This window comes from Melospiza melodia, chromosome 10 (genome assembly GCF_035770615.1).
Source record: "Melospiza melodia melodia isolate bMelMel2 chromosome 10, bMelMel2.pri, whole genome shotgun sequence".
NCBI lineage: Eukaryota > Metazoa > Chordata > Aves > Passeriformes > Passerellidae > Melospiza > Melospiza melodia.
The window spans coordinates 8,048,260-8,071,311 of NC_086203.1; the positions used below are offsets into that span (position 1 = coordinate 8,048,260).

General features: G+C 44.7%; 1 protein-coding gene across 1 annotated transcript in view; it reads right to left on the minus strand.

Annotated features, from left to right (window-relative positions):
• The window catches only part of NUP210 (nucleoporin 210), a 49,842-nt gene extending 31,388 nt beyond the window's left edge, over nucleotides 1-18,454 (minus strand). The window contains exons 1-11 of the mRNA XM_063164365.1: nucleotides 18,303-18,454; nucleotides 10,536-10,672; nucleotides 9,648-9,779; nucleotides 8,724-8,820; nucleotides 7,040-7,190; nucleotides 6,578-6,710; nucleotides 5,667-5,825; nucleotides 5,144-5,212; nucleotides 4,740-4,846; nucleotides 3,592-3,732; nucleotides 2,269-2,406 (exon numbers count right to left, since the gene is read on the minus strand). Coding sequence (XP_063020435.1) covers nucleotides 2,269-2,406; nucleotides 3,592-3,732; nucleotides 4,740-4,846; nucleotides 5,144-5,212; nucleotides 5,667-5,825; nucleotides 6,578-6,710; nucleotides 7,040-7,190; nucleotides 8,724-8,820; nucleotides 9,648-9,779; nucleotides 10,536-10,672; nucleotides 18,303-18,454 — 1,416 coding nt within the window. The remainder of the gene's footprint in view (nucleotides 1-2,268; nucleotides 2,407-3,591; nucleotides 3,733-4,739; nucleotides 4,847-5,143; nucleotides 5,213-5,666; nucleotides 5,826-6,577; nucleotides 6,711-7,039; nucleotides 7,191-8,723; nucleotides 8,821-9,647; nucleotides 9,780-10,535; nucleotides 10,673-18,302) is intronic.
• Nucleotides 18,455-23,052: the final 4,598 nt, after the last annotated feature.

The following is a 23,052-nucleotide window of genomic DNA, read 5'->3' on the forward strand; positions in this document are numbered from 1 at the left end:
GTCACTGTGAGCAATGCCCTCCCCAGAACCTCCTTGTGCTCAGCCTCACACAGCTGGCACCGCACCTCTCATGCAACAGAAACCACCTCATTAGCACAAACAGGAACAAAGCAACCCCCAACAAACCAGACAGCTGCCAAAGGAAAGCCTGCCAGGCACTCTGATACCATCTGGAGGGAATTACTTCAGCTATAAACAGAATTTGGCTAGATCCAAAAATCCCTTTCCATTTATTTTCAGAAAAACTTTATTCACCCATTTGAAATAGCCTGACTGAAGCTATGGAGTGGGAGGCAAACTCTGATGGAGAGGCAGGAACAGTTGAGCTCTGTGAATGCTGCTGACCAGTGGTATTGTGGGATGGAGAGACCAGAAGAAAAGTCAAAGTTTCAGCAAAATTTAAATCTTGGGAGAGAAAAGTTTCTGTTTTTATAGAAAAATATCAAAGTAAGAACAGTGACACAATTATTGCAGTACCATGAAGGAATGTTCTCTAGTGAAACACTTCATTACATATGCAAGATAAGGTGAGAACAGAACTGTGAGAGAGGTAGGAAACAAAACCACATTACCTTTCCCTTACAGGGAAAACTCCAGCAGAATTATGAAGCACTGAAAATGCAGATTTATTACTAAGCATTTTTACCACACTCTGCTGGTGTGGTCAGGAATAGCACAAAGAAAAGCCAACTAATCCCACAGAACACACGAATAGAAATGCAGGGCTTAACTCAATGGAGCTGGCCTTTGATTTCCACTGGAGAATGCAGTTTAATCCTGTGAGACTGATTCTCTCCATGGAGTCACTGAATCAATAAAGCTGGAAAAGACCTCTGAGATTATCAAATCCACCACTGAACCACATCCTCAGGTGCCACACTCCAGGATTTTTGAGCCCTTCCAAGGATGGTGACTCCACCACTGCCAAGGGCAGCATGTGCCAGTGTTTGACAACTCTTCCTGTGGAAAAATCTGTCTAACATCCACTCTACACATGAGGCTGTTTCCTCTCATCCTGTCCCTTGTTAACTGGGAGAAGAGCCTGGCACCAAGTGTCCTGCTGCCTATTTGGATATGGTTTACTTAACACAGATCCAAAAGTGAGCACCACCTTATGCTAAAAGGGAGAGGTAGGACTTGTGCATCCAACACCTGAGTGCAGGGTCTGGGTATCACTGGCCTGGGATAAGAGTCTGGGCTGAGAAAGCACAACTTTCTTTTGCCTACTTAGATTGGAGATACTGGATACTGCAACAAAAACCATTTGCTTCATGAAGCATAAGGAATAAGTGACAGCTTGGGAGCAAAGACACAGCTAGTAAACATGGAAATCATCCCTTCTGTAAACGAGCTGTGGCCTTTGCCTCCCTGGAACTTAGTATTAGGAGCACGAGGTGTGTGGCCAGTGAGGAATACTGATGTCCAAAGCTGGCAGAGTGCTGCTAATTAATCTTGCCATGCCCTTTTTGCAGTCACTTCACACTCCCATTCATATTTCCCATCCCTGCCAGCAAAGGGCAGCCTCTAATGATCGCTGTGGATCTTTGGATATAGGATGCTCCTGGAATTCCAAACCATTCCAGGCACAACTGTGTGGTGCATGCATGAGGGAGAGAGGAAGGGAAGACAAAAGGTGGAGGTCAGTGGAGTTTTTTATGTTTGTTGGTTTCTTGGCGCTTTTTGAACTGCATATTAATTCCTAGGGTATTCACACTTTTTAAACGTGATTCTTTCGCTACGAGTTTTTTTCTTGGGAAGCTGAAAGGCAGCAAGAGGCTTCAGAGAGAAGAAAAACAATTCTTATTTTATTTGTTTCTTCCTGTGTTGTGTTCATGTAGAATGTGTTTAGAGATTGTGTACTCAAGGTGATTGCTTGATTAAACTCCAGCGTGAGTTGTTTTAACTCATTGGCCAATGAGGACTCTGAAAAGAGTCATGAGTTTTCATTATTATATTTTTAACATTCAATAAGTATCTTTTCTGTATTCTTTAGTATAGTATAGTATTCTTTAATATAATATAGTATAATAAAGTTATAAATTAACTTTCTAATAAGAAAGAGTCCTCCTCATCATTCCTTCTTTCGTTGGTAGCCCTGCATTTACAATAAATTCCTGTAACCAATGTCCCATGAAGTTCCTCCAAGTTAGATTTTGGATGCCACCATGCCTAAAGTATCCAAAGTCAGCCCTAGCTCAGTGGTGTCATGCCCCAGTGTGCCTGCCTGAGCTGCACTCCCTGCAGCTGGGAGTGTATTCTTTGGCATACCTGGATTGTGTACCGGTAGACTCCTGCTCTTGGCTGCCAAGGAAACATCAGAATGCTGGGTACAAGAGATATTGGAACATAGATCTCCACATCCTGCTGGTTTTGCACTGGAACTGGTAAGGTATGAACACCTCCATCCTGCAAAGTGCAAAAGCACAGTGTTATAAATGGCATCACAGAGCTTCCCAGAGTTAATGCTTAGTCCTTAGGTACAGACAAATCCTTGAAAACACCTCAGAGAGGAAGGAAAACTATTTAGGACCATTTATGAACAGGAATTCCTAGTGAGCAAACAGCTCCTGGCAGCAAGGTGTGCCACTGGATTAAATGAGTACTAGTGAGTTCTATGAAGATCCAGGTGCCCACATTAATTTAAAAGGCAAGAAGAAATACACTCTTTCACTGCTCCTGTTTTGAGACCTCATTTGGAGAGCCAATCTGGAGGCTCAACACCTACATTTACTCTTTGCTCATCCCACTGTGTACAAAATTCAGCCTGAAAGAGCCATTGCTCAGCCCCCCCAAACACTGGCCTTCACAGCTCTGCTGTCACTGCAGTGCCACAACCCTCTGGCACAACACACTGTTACTGCAGTTCTGAGCCAAAAACAGCTCTCAGGGGATGCCTTTCCACTGAAAAGAACATTTCTGACACAGAAAATGACCGTGGCTTAGCACACTGAAGGAGCTACTAAATCCTGCTCAAGGAATCACTAAAATGATTTCACAGCAAATGGGTTGAAGTGTTGAATTTTCAAGCAAAAGCAACTCACTTCCACACCACGTGCCCTAGTTAGCCACACATTCAGCAGCCTGCCCAACCAGCAGAAAGTTAATGAATATTAATTTGGAGAAATGTGCAGGCTGATACATTTGGCAGATTGTCATTCCAGAGTTCAAGGTCACTTACCAATTGATAGCAAACTTCCCCAATGTAACTGACTGCAGAACAAGGCCAGGGTATGAGTGATGATCCTACCACAATAAAGTGTAAAATTCCCTCAGCCTGTGAGAGGCCCCTTGCCCAGCACAAGGATCTGCCACGAGAAAAGAAATCAGTGCTGTGCACCACTGCCTTAACAGGAGTTTGCCACATGCTTGGGAGCAAAATCCCACAGTCTTTAATTTAAGCAAATCCTCTGTTGACTCAATTGACAGTTTCCATGAAGAAAGGATTTTAGAATTTGGCTCTTAATCTGTTCAAACAAAGACAGCTCAGCCCCATGTAATTCTTAGGTTTCCTTTTGCTAGGAAGTCACTACTGCACAGCTCAATTATTTTTAGGCCTACCAGTGAAGCAGAGGAGTTTTCACAAAGACACACCTGATCAACTACTGATGTCAGTGCAGCATCAATCGTGGTCTGCCCCGCCTTCACAGCCCTCACATAATGATAGGACCCATTCAGAGAGGACTGCAGCACCTCAAAGTGTTCTTTGGACAGCTCTGTAGTAATTCGGATATTCTAAAACCAAAACATGAAACAGAAATTGCCACAGGTGACTGACATCAATGGAGGACAGAAAACCCTGAACACACAACAGGTCAGTGAGCAAACCACTGTTTAATAACACAGCACAAAGACTCGCTGCTGGAACTGATCAGAACTCTCCCCATGCAAGTTTCAGTCTTTCAGTAAGATTTTACCTTTAGATATAACATTAACTCCACAGAAAGTTTTTTCTTAAACTATCAGCAACATGTAATTTAACATTAAAGTACCCATATTTATACCACTAAATAATTCATATTTTACAGTATTCTTCTAATCTTTTCCTTCTTCAGCACAAAAGAACACATTAATATATTGCCTCAACAGCACACTGCTGAGCTCTAGCTCCAACTCAGATCTGTATCCCAAAAGCAATTGTGGGTAAATACAATAATATTCCCCTAGCTCCAATACGCTGAAAAGCAATAATTTAATAATTTTTTTCTTGTTTCAACTGAACTATTTCAATTTCGTTTCTTTTGCAGTTTTTTAATAACTATGTATATTTGCTACCTAGTATATAGAATTTAGGAAGTAGCTCTTCCCTGTGAGGGTGGGCAGGCCCTGGCACAGGGTGCCCAGAGCAGCTGTGGCTGCCCCTGGATCCCTGGCAGTGCCCAAGGGCAGACTGGATGGGGCTTGGAGCAATCTGGGACAGTGGGAGGTGTCCCTGCCCATGGCAGGAGTGGCACTGGATGATTTAAGGCTGCTCCAAGCCCCATCTAACCTGAAAGATTTTGCCCAACTTCTATTCTTTTCTATATCACTTAAGACTCCAACAATTTCACATGAATCACACAGAATGCTTTATTTTTTAAAAATAACAACAACAAAACAAATGGAAAAAAAAAGAAAAAGCAAGAAACAACAAGCTTTACACTGTCCTGTCTCAATGTAAATAAGAAACCACTTAAATAATTTCAAAGCAAGTTGGGATTTAGGAGAGAGTCACTGAAAAGTATCTAAACATTTCAACTTACATCAGATAAATACACCTTATTGCTTGATTTATCATACACGTCAACTGTAATTTCATAAAGTCTGCCTGTCTCCAGGACCCATCTGTCACCTGGATGAACTGTAAATCCTGCAAAAGAGGAAATATTGAACTGCACAAACCAACAGCCTCTTTATCTAATGGAGAAAAGCATTTTGCTTCTGGTGCCCACACACTGCAGATGAACATTCATTATTTTAAACTGCTGACTACAGAGATAAAAGAAAGTACATAAAACCCATTTCACATTGAGCTACTTTTATGAATAAAATTACTTTTCTGTGAAAACTAACACTGAACGGAAGCGTGGAGCTACAGCATGAAAATCAGCAACAAGGCCAGAAATTGCACTAAGCAATGAGGCAGAGTGCAGCAATAAATACCAACCCAAATATGCAGGAGGCACCACACAGACAGTGCTGTTGGGCAGCCTGGACACGCCCTGCATGCGGATACCTGCGGGCTCAGTCAAGGGACACACGGCCTCTGCACAGGACCAGCTTCCTCCTGGGACTCCTCTGCCTCTGGGGCCATTGTACAGCTAATGCACACTGCAAATAAACATTACCCCCACTCCACTGCAAGGCAGTGAGCTCTTTGGAGAGACCTCACTAGAGAATATAATGACTGAAATACAAAAATTAAACAAAGCCCCATACATTTCTACAGTGTCTAAGGGGAACAGACATGATTTAAGTGATCTTTTGCCAACTTAATTTGTTAAAACATTCCAAGGCATCAGACAGCTCTGCTGAGACTGAATTCACAGCAGTGCTGCTTTCCATGGCTCCTGATTCCCAGACTCTCAGCACAAATGAGGATAACTCGATCTTTCTGTGTTGCCAAGGGTGGAAAGCTTGTCTCCCTGCCACAGAGTGGTGGCTGGAGAAGCATTCCTGAGGAAGGATACTCTTGTGCACCAGAATGATGTTGGTTTGGCCCTGCTGCAACGCAGTCACAGTGGATGTTGTCTGGTCCAGCTTGGCAACCGGCCGGGAGGGATCTCCCTTGGGATGGAGGATGTTGTTCTGGAGCTGCAGCTCGTACTGCTCTGATGGCATTGCTATTTCTGGAGGTGAAACAAAACAGAGGAAACAATAAAAGCAGGTGTGGCAGTGTTTAGCTGCTGCTAATTATTGCTGATTATTTTTTATTGATGCCTAGTGCACATATTAAATCAATATTTTCAGTGTCTTGTAAAAATAGCGCTTCTGTCATCACATCAACACACACACACACACACAAAAAACAAGCTTCTTGGCAAATTTAGTATCTGTGAAACTGCAATTCTCAACTAATATCATCTCAGTATTTAGACCTAACATTTAACTGATTTCCAGCTTAAAAAAAAAAAAAAAAAAAAAAAGACAAAAGGGAGAAAAAGAAAAATGAAGGAAAACTCAAGGCACTGCATTTTGAAACGGGCATAAAGCCAGCTGACCCACATTTATAAAGGCTTCACTTTGTGGAGCAAATCCATTTGCCAATAAAACATTTTCTGTTAGAAAAGTTACTAATCTAAATTTGATTTAAGTAAGAAAGTCAGTCAGTTCCTTAGTGACTGTCAACATATAAAATGACAGAGCTAGCTCCTATTTTAAGTTATCCTTGTCTCTGCATCCTTGACAAATCTGCAAGAGTATATTCTTAACAGTCACAATTTTTTTTTGACTGAAAGAACTAAGCAGCTGTATCACTGTGTGCCTTAGGAAAACAGTATTAAACATTAACAAAGCAGTTTAAACACAATTAAAAATATCTCAGCAGTTAAAAATTCACACAGAGCATTAAAAAATAAAAATAAATGAGAACAGAACAAACCTGTGATCTTCCCTTGCCTCAGTTTCTGAACTCTGTACTGAATTGATGTTCCTACCAGAAGATAAATGTCATATGCTGGATTTAAAAGGATATTTTCCAAAATAAGTAATCTGACTTCCGCAGGCTGTACATCCTGTTGATGGAGGGGGAAAGAAAAGTAACCACATTAAAAGCAGCTCATTTGTTTGAAGGAGACCATGCAGCAGGAACTTAGAAATCTGGAAGTGAAAAACATTATTTGCTGCAATTGGCTCTTTAGTTTCATCTCAACTTTTGTCACAATAGGGCAATGCAAGGGACAGTGACTGGGACAGAGATCTGCTCTCTGCACACAGTGCAAGAATCAAGAAAAAAAATCATGCCTGTATGAAGATCATTTTGGAGAATACAGAAAAATTTGAGACAGATGCTCATTCAGACATTCAGAAATCCATCTTCCCCACTGACATTCAGAAATCTTACCTTGTAGATGCTTTCCTGAAGTCTTGCCTTTAATTTAGAACTCCCTGTTTTCATTCCAGACACCAGAATGGTATCTCCTTGCTTGGCAACTTTTTCCATTTCCAATATATAGGAAGGTGGGATGTAAGTGGATTCTAAGAACTTGAGTATACTAAAAGGTGAATCACAAAGTGAATAAAAAATTGTTAAACAACCTTTGTAAACCCCCAGAGAAACACCACCAGCATCTACTCCCAGCCACTTCCAATTTTAAGCCAATTTAAGATGCTTGCCTGGGACCAGATATCCAAATTTTACTCATTCTTTGAGGTATCTGCAGCTAATTTCTGTGACAGATAAGTTTGTCTGAAGCTTGCTTGTGAGCTATCAGAAGACTGCATATGTTGTCTACAATGACCCCTCCAGTTTGTTCAGTAGGTGAGACTGCAAAAACTCTCCATGTTGTAGAAGAATTGATGTGCAAGACCCAAAGCTCATGTTTATAAAAGCAAACCCAGAACATAACTCTGACCTCCCTCAGGAAGCCAGGATGTATTTTATAAATGACTATGAAAATCATCTACAAGCAGAAAACTTGTAGTAACTGTTAGAAATTTCAGGGAAAAGGGACAGAAGAGAGGGAAGGAATTTGCAATGAATGGGCAAATGACAGGAAATTTTGGGAAAAGGAGCATGTTTTATAGGGTATCACCTTCTCTATGCACATGATCTGCTTGGCTTCATGTGCACTTTCAGAGTAAAACCAGTAGAGCCATATGGAGAACATTTATGAATATTAACGTTTTCATGACAATTTATGATTTATTTCACAAAGCTGTACCACCTGTAGAACATTTTAATGCTATCATAGTTATGCTAACAGTAGAGCATATATCAATATTACTTTGGTTAAAATCACATCAGCAAATACTTATACTGAAATATTTTATACTGAATACTTATACTGAAATACTTTATACTGAAAGAAAAAGCTCCATATGTACCAGGACTTGGGATATCCAGTCCCACTGAGCCATTCATTCTGGCTCTCACTTGTACCTGCAGCTTCAGGTGTATTATGGGCTTAGCAGGCTTTCCCCAGCCAATGCTGCTTCTCTAAAGCTGCAAAATCAGTTTGTGCTTGCCCAGGGGCAAAGCCTTGCTGGCTCCCCCCCCTCCACTTGCAGTGTATGAGGAGACAGAGTTTGAGGATGGAAGTTGGCTGTTAACCATTGTGCTCTGCAGGAGAACTGGTTTCCCCACAAGGAATCATATTTCAACACCAGAACTAAGTGTCCACTGACACCTGAAACTCTTAACGTTTGGAGAGCTCCTTTCTGAAATGGAAAGGGACTTTTATTCCTTAAAAAGCTAAAAATAAAACTCTGCTAAAATCCTGAGATAACAATCTTACTGATAAATCTTCCTTTTGCATGAGATGTTCCAGCAAGATCAACAACTGCATCTGTTTATTTCTAACTATTGCATCAGAGCTACCAGAGCTGCTCACTAACACTATCAGTTAAACTAAACAGAAAACCAAGTGCCCAGGCTGTCAAGTAGCTTAAAAAAACTCAACCTGAAACAACTGACCCTTAACATTTATAATTTTAGGCATCAGTTCAATAAACTGCCCAGATGTGGGGAAATATTTTTGGCACATCAGACTGAACAAATCCTTTGAGAGCAAAGGAAATGACTTTACCGTAGAGCGTTGTGGGAGTCTGAGAAGCCATCGGCCTCCGGGTCCTTCACCACTGTCCAGTCAAACACCAACCCTGCCAGAGTGCTGAAAGTGTTTCCTACAAATCAAACAACCAGATGAAAACAAAAACAGAACAAGCATAGAGTCTCACTGGAACACAAACCATGACTTATTTCCCTGGGAAATTTCTCTATTTTATCCCTGCAAGAAGAACCCTGAAGCACCCTCGAGTTTGCACAACACCAAGCCACGAATCCAGCACTACACATAGGATAAAAACATCTTTACTTTTCACTATTAACATATCACCATACTTCAAAACATTCATGGTTTACAAACACAGGTGGGATGGGCACAGTAAACAAAACAATTAATTCCACTTTTTATAGCAGCTTGACACATTATTTCCCCTCAGTAGTTGTCCTAAAAATCCCTTGCTTGGAGTGCTATGTGTGCACAAAACTTGATTGTTGAAAGCATGGAATTCTTAGCAGATCATGGCTCTTTTTCTGATGTGACAGACTACAAAAAGCATTAGTTTTCTGCTCCTATTAAATAACAATGTATTCACAAATGCACTGACTCTTGTGAGCCTAAATGGTGTGTCCAAAAGGTGAGCGCCTGTGTAGTAATTAAACAGATTGAGCAATAGGTGATTGGTCTCAAACATCACCTCTGAACCTCCTGTCAGATACCTGACTGTTCACAAAAACATCCTTTTGCAAAATTCTTTAGACTACCTCAGCTCAAAAGAAAAAAAAAGAAAAGAGAACAGACAACTTCACAATGTATTATCCAGAGAAACTCCTTCAAATTCTTCACTTGGCTTCTAACAATCAACAGTGTGACAAATAAAGCTAGTGCATCTATCAGACAGCTAGAACTTTTAATATAAATTTAATTTCCTACAAGCAGATCTCTTACCTTCTGAATCCAAAGCATGAATTTTGAGCTCCAGTGGTGAATCCTCAAGGTAGAGCTCTCTTGTTGTGGACACAATTTGAATGCCATGAATTAAATCAACGATGGCGTCACAGCGAATCACTTGTCCAGTCACTTGAAGAGACATCAGAAAGAGCACAAGAAAGCACAACACTGCATGTGCTCATCAAGAACAACAATAAAGTCAAGATGCACCTCAAATTTAGCCAGTGACACAAGACACTGACACTGAAGGAACTGAAACTTGGTCATGACCTCCATGAAGAAACTCGTGGTCAAATGGTGGCTCAGAAAGCAAGAGAAGCAGTTCCCTTCCTCACTGGACTGCAGAAACTCTGATCTCCATCTGCACTGACAGGTACAGTGGGAGCTGTCTGGGAGTGCTTATGCAGGGTTGCTACAGTGCTCTCATGGCCCACAGACATCAATGGCTCTTACCCACAGACAATAAACACCCATAAACTCCTTCAGTTAGTGACTGCACGGCATTGGTTGTGCCTCTCTGTCACTATGAAAGCTAACCAGGTATATTGTATGACAGACACAAAATGTGTATGATTCCACCTTTTTTGAATGTCAAGTATCCAAATTTGTGTTAGTCATTTTTATTAAACACTTTTTTATATTTCAGTCACCCCCTTGATTTGTGGATTTTGGGGGGTCAGGGGTTTTAAGAATTACCTTTTTCCTGGGTGCATCATTAAAATCATTAACACTTCTCTTAGGCAAAGAGAAGTTAAAACCCACACCCATGGGAAGTCTAAAATGACTGTGCATAGGAACTGAAACGTGCCTGTGCACCCCCAGATCTCAGCTTTGTTCCCTGAGGTCGGCAGGATGCCCGCAGAGGCGGGGGTTGCTCAGACTCACGTGTGTCCTCGGCAGAGATGATGGTGGTGAGGCGCGTGGGCTGCGAGGAGCGCGCCTGGACCAGCGCTCTCTGCGAGCAGCGGACGCCGGCCGGGCCCAGCGGCTCGATGCTCGCCACCTCCGGCCGCGTGGAGAACCTGCGGGGGGGGACTGTCAGCGCTGCGGCTCGGCTCTGCCCCCAGACCGCCCCGGCCATTCACCTGGGACGGGCTGTGTGCTCGGCGGCTGCCCCTGGGAGAGCTGCATGGCAGCGGCTCCTCGAGGACCCCAGCGCAGGGAAAGCCCAGGCCAGAGGCAGGGCAGGCAAGCTCGGCATTCTCTGCACCACGGAATCGAGCAACCTTCCCCTAAGCCCACGGAGCAGGGCATTACTTAGTGGAGCCCAGCTCTCCCTTCCAATGCGCCAAAACCGTCAAGATAAAACAACAACAAAAGTCGGAGAGTTGTTAAAAACCAAGCCTCTTGAAAGAAAATCTGAGCTAACAGCAATACACATCTGAGGGGGTACTGCAGTGAAAAGTTCCAGCAGCCAAAGCCCTTGCAGATCCCTCCGGACCCTCAGCCCTGTGCCCAAGCCGGTCCCAGCTGCTGCTCCCCGGGCAGCAGGGAGGGAACAGCCCCGGCTGTGTGCCCGGGATCCGCTCACAAGGGCCCTTTGAAGGATTAAAACAATGAAAGCAAGCACTGATGGGTGACAAAGCTGCTCGGGAATTGCTTCTCCGGATGATGACAGCAGCTCTGATGAAAACGCTGCGCTATCTGGTAAATGCAATCTAAACCGGGCACTGGACCCCCCCAGTAAAGATGGGGAAGCTGGATGGGGTTGGAGTTTTTCTCTAGAAGATGTACAAAAATGCCCACCTGGGATGTGTGGGGAAAATTCTCTAACCAGCAAGGAGCAGGATGGGAGCTCCAAACAAACAGCAATGTCATGTACGCCTGAATCCCCAGATACAGATTTCACCTCCTTCTCTTGCCAGCACAACCAACAAATCCACACCAGCGAAAAACTGAATTTCTCCTTGACTAAAATCCTATCTATTGGAAAACAACACATCACACCACACTCAATTATCTGAGAGTTAACAGCTGCAGCCCAGGTGAGCACAGACCTCTCCTGTAGCCACTGCAATAAAACTGCAAATCCTGTTTCAAATCTTAAGCTCCCAAAAGTATTTTGCTTGCATAAGGAGTAGTTTTAGAGGATTTTGAAACAACAATACCAACTGCTGACCCAGAATTTCAAAGTACTTTATCTGATCAAGGAAAAAACAGCCCACAGCAGTATGCAATGGGCAATTTAAACACCAATTAAAAGCTTAAAGCTGAAAATTGTTTGTTTATATCTAGTCTATGTACCTAAACAATGTACACAAATATGTGCATATTTTTTATAGTAGGTTTTACACTGTTTCTAAAATAACATGATTTTCTGTATTAGTAGCACACAGCTTTACTCTAGAAAATTAAAATATGTTTTAAAGATTAAAAGTGAGCAATTAGTTATTTTCCTGTTGTTCTGTTGTTCTCAGGCAACCATGAAAGAGTTTTCCAACACTGACAAGTTTCTTTAAACAATATTAGCATTCACCACAAGTAAGGCTTTTCCTGTACTTGCCTCGCTGGCTTTTGAAGCTGAGCATGTGCATTTGACTTAGTCTGCATGCAGGTATTTTTAAATAAGTATGATATGTAGGAAATTGACTTTTATTTAGCTCTTTACACTGCTTAATACTCTCTACCATTAGATTTTTTGTTATTAATTTGAGGATTTTGCATTCTTGCAGTCTGGTATTGATTGTGTTTACAACACAACAGGGGTTTCACTGTGGTTTGTATTTGTTCTTTTAATATCTGGCTATTAATTGTAATACAAAACCACTGTGGTTTGCACTAATAGCAGTGTTGTAAAACGGAATCTAATTACAGGATACTTTTCAGACTAGAAAAAGGGAGGAAAAAAGATGACAACAATTAAATTTTAACTGTAAACATACATACACTCCCCAATCTTAAAGGAACTTTCAAACTTTTACAGCTAAAAGCCAGTTACTGCAGTAGAGAAACTGAGATTAGCCACTATTTGGCTTCTAGTAGTAGTTTAGGAGGCAGAATATTAGCTGAATGTCTTTTTTCTAGTACAAATTTTACTCAAGTGGGCCTTTCTGAGGCTTGGTTTAGTATTGATTTATATTTAAGAACAATCTGCACAAGTAGTATTTTTTCCAGCAGAACATAGGAAGTATCTGATGACCCCTCTATCATTCAGCAATATCAGAAGCACATTCTGTTTACAGCTACCTGGATGCAGGGCCAAGCACAGAGAGGCAAAGGCATTAATCAGCCAGGCTGGGGATTACAGCAGCACTACGCTGGGATCACTACTGGCTCCTGGATGGGCAAGAAAAAGAAACTTCAGCTTTAAGTGACAAAAAATGCAATTTATATCCCCTGCCAACTACAGCAGCTCTTCAGCAGCATGTCAGTGTGTGACATTGAGAGCTGGGCTTGTCAGAAGGCAAAATTAGATCCTGAGAAGCCAGCAATGGGAAGCATTTCTGGCACTTGCTCTGGATCCCATGCCAGCGCCTGTAAGAAACAGCAAGGCAGGGAGGAAGCACTTGAAAGAAGAGTGAGGAGGGAAGGGGAAAAAAGCTCACAAAAGTCTCCAATTTGTATTTCCTTCAGAGTAAAATCCTAGTTGCAGAGGAATGATGAATGGCACCGGCAAAGAGGCCGCCAGTCCTCTTGGCAATTCCTGCTTCATTCACCATTTCCATCCCCCTCCAGGGCCCCAGACACAGAAACAAGATTGTATCCACACATCTACCCAAGCCCATGCCTGTGCTCTTCATTGACTGGTCTGTAACACCACATGTCAATACCTCAGCAGATTATACTTCATTTATTTTTCAGCTGGTTCAAAGATCAGGCACCTGTTCCTGTTTCTCTCCCTGGCAAGTCACTGTTGATTCTCATTGCTCCAGTGTTTTATACTGTTCTGTCAGCTCCTCAGACTAAACTCAGCTGACTGAGTCAGCAAAAATCCACCTCTGTGGAGCTGCACCACGACTGTCAGCTGATCTGATCATTTAGAATTTTATCAGGCATTTGGGCCAGAAATTGGGTAGTGAAAGTTTCCAAGAGTTTGGGAAGATTGGCCTGACCAATACACCAGGGACATTATACAGTCAGTCTTGGGACTAAAAAATGAGCAAAAGTCTAAACCATTTATTTCATGGGTGTTGAGCAATGAAATGTTGGCCAAAACAAACAAGTCCCTAATCCTTCTGTCTGCCTTAACAGAACAGGTGATGCTCAGACTGAGAAAAAGCTTTTTTCAACAGTAAACTTGCAGTGATATTCACACATCACCTAAGGGAAACAATATTATTTCTTGTGCCTCCTGGGCTCTGTGAGAACACTTCTGCTACAGACTCACACCCCCTGCTCTGGTTCTGCGCCAAACTCTCAGGTAACACACACACCTGAGCCACAGCAGCACAGCCCCTCTCACTTTACCACCCAGCACACCTCAAACCAATTCTGAGCTCCTGCTGGCACTGCCAAGAGCCTGAAGCCTTGCTGGGAAAGCACAGCCAGGTGAGGCAGGCAGAGGGAGAACATCCTGCTGCACACTGCAACGTCTTGCAAGAGGGAAATGCAGAGCAGGTGAGAAATAGCAAACATTTAAGATGTCACCTCACAATATGGAAGTTAACAGTATCTCTGTGAGATACTGTTAACACAAAGCATTTTTCAGCCAGAGTCAGTCAGGTTTTTTTAGACCCGTGGTAAAACAGGTGATCCAGGAAGCAACACAGCTCCCAAATTGCCAGGGATGAGACTATTGGTCTTGGAGCAAAGCAAGAGATCTCAATGAACACTACTGATACAGTGTTTTAAAAGCACACAAGCCAGCACATGGAGAGTAAGATCCATTTACAACAAAACCACAACAAGGTAAGGAGCCAGAAAATGAGCTTTGCCAGCCAGCCACTGCAGCAGCAGCAGCACTGTGCAGTGGGTTGGGGCTCTCTGTGCATCCCACAGCTCCAACACCCTCAGCCACAGCATCTCTCCCTTCACCACTGTGCCACCAGCCCCTCTCCCACAGCAATCACCTCAATGCAAACTCCTCAGTGAAGCTTCAGGAGCACACACAAACCTTTCATTAAGGTGGCAATAAACTCCTCTTCCACTCCAGCAGCCCTCACCATGCATCTCAGTTCTACACTCAATGGAAACAATGAAATATGTAAACATATTTGTACACTGCAGATAATTTCTGCTACAAACACCCAGCCAGGAGAGTACCTTGGGGGGAAATGGGTTTTTGGTGTGTGTGTTCCCCTCCTCTCCCTGACAATGTTATTATGGTATGACAGGTTTCAAGGAGAAAATTCTGCTTCTGAAAACTTTCATTTTTTCAGGTGTAATTTATGGATTAAGGTAGTTAAAAGACAAATACAGATGCAATATAAATGCTAAATATATCTGCACAGACTGTATTTTATGCCTGAAAATAACACCCTGTACAATATTTACAGATGGAAATACTGTGTGCTTTGAAAATAAAACTTTTCCCAAAAAATAATTTTAATATAAAGGCAACCCAAACTCCAGAAGGCATGAAAATCTTGAAAATCGGAAAATACTTTAGAGCCACGCTTGTAACTTTACCACTACTCCCAGTCTGCTGGGATGATGATAGAATTTGACCTTTTCCCTCTCAATCAGTGGAATTCTCAGACACCACTACAATCACTTTGAAAATATCCTACTTTCAGAGGTAAACTTAAAGGCTGAAAGGGAAACTGGGGGAAAAAAAGGTCACAGCATGCTATAGACTGATCTTTCAGGAAATTGGACACTTGCCTTTGAATTCTGGACGCTTGAGATGAGTAATGCAGACCTTCAAAAGGTGTCATTTGCTATCAGATGCTGCTGAACAACCAGAACAGCCCTCACAGGCCACCTCTAACCTCTAACAATCTCCCATATTACAAACCCCCAGTCCCCTCTCCAGACACAGAGGGCCTGAATCTGACCACTTCCATTCAAATCCTTGCTTTCACGCACACACACACACCCATCATTTCTCAAGCCACTGCATTTGGTACTTCCTAAATTGCTCAGCTCAACAGCCCCTGTCCAGGAGCAGCTCCTTGAGAGGAACAGGAACCCTGCCAGCAAGGGGCTGTGCTGCTGCTGCTGTTCCAGACACATTTCTTCCTAAACCCCCCCCAGTTCCAGGCCTGTGGGACAAGGAGGAGGAGGCAGAGAGGCCCAGATGCAACTGCAGCCTCTGCTCAGGCACACACAGCTCCTGCTTCCCTCCAGAGGCTTTGCTGAGCACACCTCGAGTTTCACAACCCACATCCTGCCAGGCCTGGCAAAGCAGAAGTGAATAAATGCCCATTTACAAGCCACAGAAAATAACAGCACACACAAGGTGAATCAGGTGTAATTTCCTTAATTCCCAACCAAAATTCCTCTCTGAAGGGCAGAGGGAGAGGATGGAAAAGGATGTTGAGGTCTGTCTGCATGAGGGATGTGAGTCATTGCTGCAAACAGCACCAACAGAACATGCTCTGAAGTGCACAAAAATCACCTCCATTAGAGATACAACTGTGAGTCAAATCTGGCATTTCTCTGGAGAACAATCTTACATCTTTTCATCTGCAGACTTCAGAATGAGATTAGCAAAGATCTCCGTGCTTCTGACAGCGGGATAGCACCTGGCATGTGCAGGAATGGCTGCAGCCAACCCAGCCTTACCTCACAGCTCACTGGCAAACAGGAAAGGGAGTCTGTACTTCCAGATTTTACCAGTGCTTTTATGAGTTTTGGGGTTTAGCTTTATGCAATGTACTTTACCTCACAAACCAAACCCTCTTAAAGGCTCAGCAGCCTTCAAAAATTCGAGTCCAGAAAGAGAAAAAACCCACAGTTGTGAGATTTTCACTAAAGCAGTCCATTAAAAATTAAATTACATGACCACAAGCAGCTCATCTAGGAACTTTCATTTTGTTGACTTCTGGATGAAATTAATTACTGCTCTTCTGCATAAGCACCCTCAAATATATAAATTTTAACAGACCAAAGGTTTGTACCCAGCCCAGACGCAAGAAATATAGAACAACCAAGCAAAGAAATGCAGAGAATGAAAATGCAGCCCTTTAAGATGCATTTCAGTAACTGCCAAACACAAAACTGAAAACTGCTACACGCACCCATCTGGCACTCATGGAAGTATCATCCTAAATGTACCTCGACTGCTGCTTATTTTTCAGGTGGGTACCTCCTGCTCATTACTGATTAAGTTACCATTCTGGAGCTCCACAGAAAGGACAAGGAGTTGGCAACATTTGTTTAACATGAAGACCACCGTGAGCTTTCTAAATGTGCACAGGCTGAGGGACTTGCCCTCAGCCTCTGTGCCCAACCCTGCCCAGTCCTGCTCCCTGTACGAGGCAGGAAGGGGATCCCAGCCAGAAGTTCCTGGAGTACATCCCACGTGCTCAACACTGAGAAAACCGGGAAAGCTTTCACTTTTAAAAGTCGACTTCACTGTCCCAGGTGAAGTCTTCAGGGTGCTGTTACCTACACTTAGAGCAGCACTGACAGGCTCCCGACTTAGCTACAACTCCTTTATGTGCACACCCTGAGCTCAAGGCTGCCAGGACCCCCATTACCGACTACAGCAAGAGTAAAGGGCATTTCCACACCAGCAGCAGAGTTCTGGGTGCTGTCCCTGCACACGCGGGACTGTGGCGATGTGTGTGCGTGTGGGGTGGCACTGCGGCTCTGTGTGTGTGCAGGGTGGCACTGTGACCATGTGTGTGCATGTGGGGCGGCACTGAGGCCGTGTGTGTGTGGGGGGGGGGGGGGGGGGTGGCACTGTGGCTCTGTGAGTGTGCAGGGTGGCACTGTGACCATGTGTGTGCATGTGGGGCGGCACTGAGGCCGTGTGGGGGGGGGGGGGGCTGGCACTGAGGCCATGTGTGTGTGTGGGGTGGCACTGTGACCGTGTGTGTGTGTGGGGTGGCACTGTGACCATGTGTTTGTGTGTGTGGGGTGGCACTGTGACCGTGTGTGTGTGTGGGGTGGCACTGTGACCATGTGTTTGTGTGTGTGGGGTGGCACTGTGACCATGTTTGTGTGTGGGGTGGCACTGTGACCGTGTGTGTGTGTGTGGGGTGGCACTGTGACCGTGTTTGTGTGTGGGGTGGCACTGAGGCCGTGTGTTTGTGTGTGGGGTGGCACTGTGACCGTGTGTGTGGGGGGTGGCACTGCGGGAGTGCAGGGCAGCAGGGTGAGCACACGGGCAGTGTGGAGGCAGAGTGGGCACGGTACGTGCAGAAGCAGCTGGAGCGTTTGGGGGGTGTGGGGTACAAGGAGAAGCAGGTGGACACGTGTGGGGTGTGTGCACACGGGGTGTGAGGCACATGTCGGGCACGGAGCCATGGCGGGAAGCTTCCTTTACAAGCAGGGACCTTCTGCTCAGGGCCCGGCCTGCAGACACTGCCCCCCTCCAGCGGGTTTAACCCCCACTGCACAAAACAAACAACCTTTTCCCTCAGGGATTATCTCCATGTCTGCTCCCGCACTGCTGGGCCGCCCAAACCCACCCGCAGCGAGGTAAAAGCGGTGAGAGAGGGCCCGGCTGCCCCGGGAGCCGTCAGGCCCCGCCGCGGGCCGAGGAGCCGCCGCAGGTGCCGGCGGGGGGAGAAGCGGACAAAGGGCGGCGGCACCTGCACTCACCATCGGTAGCAACCCTCGCTGGCCTCTAGCGTGAAGTTGACGCGCGTGCCGCGGGTGAAAGGGAGCAGCACCTTGGGGGTGTTGAGCTTGGAGGAGGCGGCGAGGTGCAGCAGCAGGAGCAGAGGCAGCGCCCCGGGCGCGGGGGGAGCCATGCTGCGCGCCGGCGGGACCGTGCGGGGCGCGAAAGTGCGGCGGGAGCGGCGCGGCGGGGCCGGGCCGGGCAGGGCAGGGCGGCCCGGGGGCAGGGCCTCCCCCCGCCCTCCGCCCCCCGGGGCCGCACCGCCCTCCCTCGGGGGAACTCCAGCGGCGCCAACAGCGAGGCGCTGGTGCTTTGAAAAACCTCCTTTCCTCCGGGCCTAACCACAAGCATCTCCTAGGAGTCGCGCTCCAGACCATCCCCCGGACAGGCTCCAGCACCTCAATGTCTGTTATGTCGTGGGGTACCAAAGCTGAATGCAGGATTCAAAGCGTGGCTTCACCCGAGCCCAGCACAGGGGGACGGTCACGGGCCTGGTCCTGCTGCCACACCAGTGCTGGGGCAAGCCAGGTGCCGTTGGCCTTCCTGGCCCCTTCATGCTCCCCGGGCACACTGGTGCTAACAGCTAAGCTGTAGTTCATTCATTGCCGTAGCATCTCAGAATGGTTTGGGTTGGAAGAGACCTTAAATCACCGACTCCCACCCCTGCCATGGCAGGGACACCTCCCACTGTCCCAGGCTGCTCCAAACCCCAGTGTCCAGCCTGGCCTTGGGCACTGCCAGGGATCCAGGGGCAGCCACAGCTGCTCTGGGCACCCTGTGCCAGGGCCTGCCCACCCTCACAGGGAGAAATTTCTTCTTAACACCTAATCTCAAAACACCTCTCAGTCTGAAGGCATTCTCCCTTTTCTTGTCACCCCACGCCCTTGCAAAGAGCCTCCCCCCATCTTTTTTGTCAGTGCCTTAAGGTACTGGAAGGCCACAATTAAGTCACTCCAAAGCTTATCCAGGCTAAACAAACCCAATTGTCCCAGCCTTTCTTTGTATGAGAGATGCTCCATATGTAGAGGATCTGCCTGTCCTTACCTATGACAGAGAGATGGTACATGTATGCATCAGGAAAATGGATTTCAGGAAGAGTGCAAGCTTTGTGGAGTAAAGATCATGAAATCCTGCCCAGAAGATCAGCTTGCTGCCCAGGGACACCAGCTAAGAGTTTACCCAGCTCTAATTTAGGTGGTATTACTGAAGTTAACCAGTTCTCATTTATTCTAAGCAAGTAAACTTATACAGGATGTTCTCTTTACATAGGAGCACTTTTTGCACTATTTATTCAGCTTGTGTTTTATTTATCAGTACCTCAGCAATGCTGTTCCACTTTCTATCCCAGAGGAACGTGTACTCCTGGACAGTTCACTTCTCCCTGCAGCTTCTGTGTGTGTATTACTCATTTTCTGATTGCGCATCATGAAATTGTGTGGTCTGATTTCCAGAAGAGCTGAACTTTGCAGCTGCAATTTAAGTCAATAGGAGCTGGGCCTAGAAAGATGTGCAATGTTAAAGATGTTGGCAAATCAAGCCCTTGCACTTTAAATCGCTCCCCAACTAAAATACTGAGGGTTGTTTATTTTCTTTACTTTTTCTCTCAATGAAGTTGGAACCTTTCTTTGTAGGCTTGTTAGGAAGATAAGTTCAGCAAAGACTGGGATATTAGGGAGGAATGTGATAAAATCGCCCATGACTAAACAGTGCAATGTGTTTACAGTTAGTACAATTACAACTGAGTAAATAAGAGGTAGATAGTGAGTACTTTGCTTCCTGTGTTGTGAATGAGGTGAGGAAATGTCTGTATCCCAGTAGTTCCTAGCTTTAAAAGCAGGGTGTGCAATCTCAGAACTTATTTCCTTTCTCTCATCAGCAGTGGTGGTGATGAGTGTTCAGTGTGAGAACAATAATTTTCCAGTGACAAATACTTCTTAGAGTTATTTTCATAAGGACCAGCAAGGTGCAGTTAGGACCTTAATGCTTATTGATGAAACATGACGGTGAAGTACTGCAAGTAAACATCCAACACATCTTTCAGAGCATATTAAGCAATTTTAAGAGCAGAGTAAGGCCAGAGACATTGATGAGCACATCTGCAGTTTCCATTATATGGTAAAACTACCAAGTGAATTTTTGAACTTTTTGACTTGAATTGGAAGTCATGCATTGCAGCACTGTGTTAGCATTTCTTTTGGCCAGAGGAGGGTGAGCAGGCAGTGCAGTGTGTGCTCTGTGAGGAGCCCCTGCCTCGGGGGTAGGAGTCACTAAAACATCAGGGGCTGACTTAGCAGCGTTGGTGCACTGCTCTGCTTCCCCTTTCCACGCTGCTGTGGGATCCACAGGAGTCAGCACATCCCTTCTCCCAGGACAAACACCTCCTCTCAGGGTTACCTGGTGTGCTGCAGACTGGGAACACGATACACACACCAGGAATCTGAGGTAATTTTACAGACATATCAATGTACACCCGAGTAAGTCCGATAAAGAACACAAATGGAAATGTCTTGGCCACAAAGAATGCGATTACAGAGCGATAAGAGGGAGTGCTTTAATGAGCTGCTGAAGGAGGGAGATAGGCAAACAATAAATGGTTGTTCCCTAAGAAGCTGGGCCTCTTGTGGAAGAATTTCAAGAGATTTTAGAGGCAATCAAAATACATGCAATAAATAACAAAGCACCAGGTGCTGACCATGTTTCTACTGGAATATGAAACTAAAAGGGAGAGAATTACTGGAAGATTTTATAGACTTGCTTGGTTGGTCTGAAGATCTGAAAACACTGCCAAGGAACCAGAGAGACATGTAGTCTGATCAAATCTTTTAAATCTATCAATTTCTGAGGGAAATATATTTTTCATAAAGCTAGAAAAAAATGTGTATCAATATATTATTAGGTGATCTGTTGGCAGTGAAACACTTTTAAATCCTTGTTCAAGAAAAGGAAGTATTTGAATGGCACAGTGATAAAGCACTATCTGGACAAGAAACACCTGGCTTAATTTTCAGGCATTTCATATTTTTAAATGTCTGAGTAATTTAAAATATTTTAAACACTCATCTTCAAAACAAAAGAACACCCCCCCCCCCAAGAGAACCCAAACCCAAACAACAAAACCAATTCTGAATAAATGCAACTTAGAAGGTGAAGCTTCAGCAAAATGCTAAGGCAATGAGGTGTGCAGGGTTATTTTAACTATTTATGTACTGGGTGAGGCTGACTCAAACCAGCTCCAGTCCTGACCCCTGTAGGTATTTCTGTACTTGTGTGTTAACAGTGTAGGGCCAGCTCTGTGAAGCTTCAGCAGCTGAATGCATTATGTACAATTTACTTGTAAGAGCAGTTTTATTAAGCTGAAAGAATCAAGGCTCACCCAGTAGAATGATGAAAAACATTCTCCATTATCACAATCCTGAACCTTCTAAATAAAATAATATTTGATTTAAAGGCTGAAGAATGACTGACAAGCACTAGTAATACATTTAATGAAATGCCTATTCCTGTAGGGATGCAGCTCTGGTTGGGAAGAGAATGGGGAGTTGCCTACCCCATGCTGAGGAGGAGATGAAAAGGGCAGGTCAATAGACTTGACAAAGAAGATGTTCTGGGAATATTAACTTTAGAGCAGAATAACAGTGATGGGCCTCTTTTTTTGATTGATGCTGTCTGTGTTTACACTGCAGAGCAGAACAGTATCCTGCAAAAATCACGGGGAAAGATGGTCAGCTTCCTTCCTTCCTGGCAGGCTGCTGCTCCCCTTGTCCCTCTTACCCCTCACTGAGCTCCAAGTACATGTATTTCCCAACTGACCAGCTCAATGGCTGTCACTGTTGGGCTTTTTTCTGCTTAATTCGCTTCCTGGTTCCACCCCCATAGCTGCAGAGCCTTGAAAAGTATCTCCACCAAAGGAACTTCAGTCAAAGAAGTACATAAAGCATCCAACAGATTAAAAGGTACCTAAAAACCAACAGCAGAGGAACAGCACTTCAACTGGTGCCCCTTAGCACCAGCAAAAGACTCAGGGAATCCCCAGATGGTTTGGGTTGGGAGGGACCTTCAAGCCCATCCCATCCCATCCCATCCCACCCCACCCTGCCATGGGCTGGGACACCTCCCTCTGTCCCAGCTGCCCCCAGCCCCGTCCAGCCCGGTGTGGATCCCGCCCCAGGGGCACGTTTGGGGTCCGGTCTCTGCTCAGCTGCTCCTGCTGCCTGCAGAAATTGAGCTGTCAGAGGAGGCAGAACACTGCATTACCTCTCCATGGGTATTGGAGACTTACAGAGTACAGAAAGTGTCCTTTTCCAGTTATTTCTTTATAACTTTCTCCACCAGTAATCATGTTCAATTTACTGTATTAGACTTTTTGTATCTTCATACACCTTCATATGGCAGGTTTTATGAGAACATCCTCTCAGCCTTACTACTGCTTTCTGCAGGGATAATGATGGACTGACAGCAATATAAAACTGAACATTTTGATTATCCTGCCAGAATTTTCCTTCCTTCCAAGGTGTTAGGCCAAAGGAAGGCATAAATTCAGAAAATGTCCAAAATTAAGGCAAGCAGTTACTGATGTCAAGGAAGGAATATTTAAAATTGATCGAGGTTGAGTTAGTTCAGGTTATTGAGACAAGAGAGCACTTGTGTTTAGAAAATGGGTAAAATAAGAGCCAAGCCTGCCATCCTTTGCACAGCCTCATCTGCCAGGGATGCTGCTGAGAGTTTTCCAGT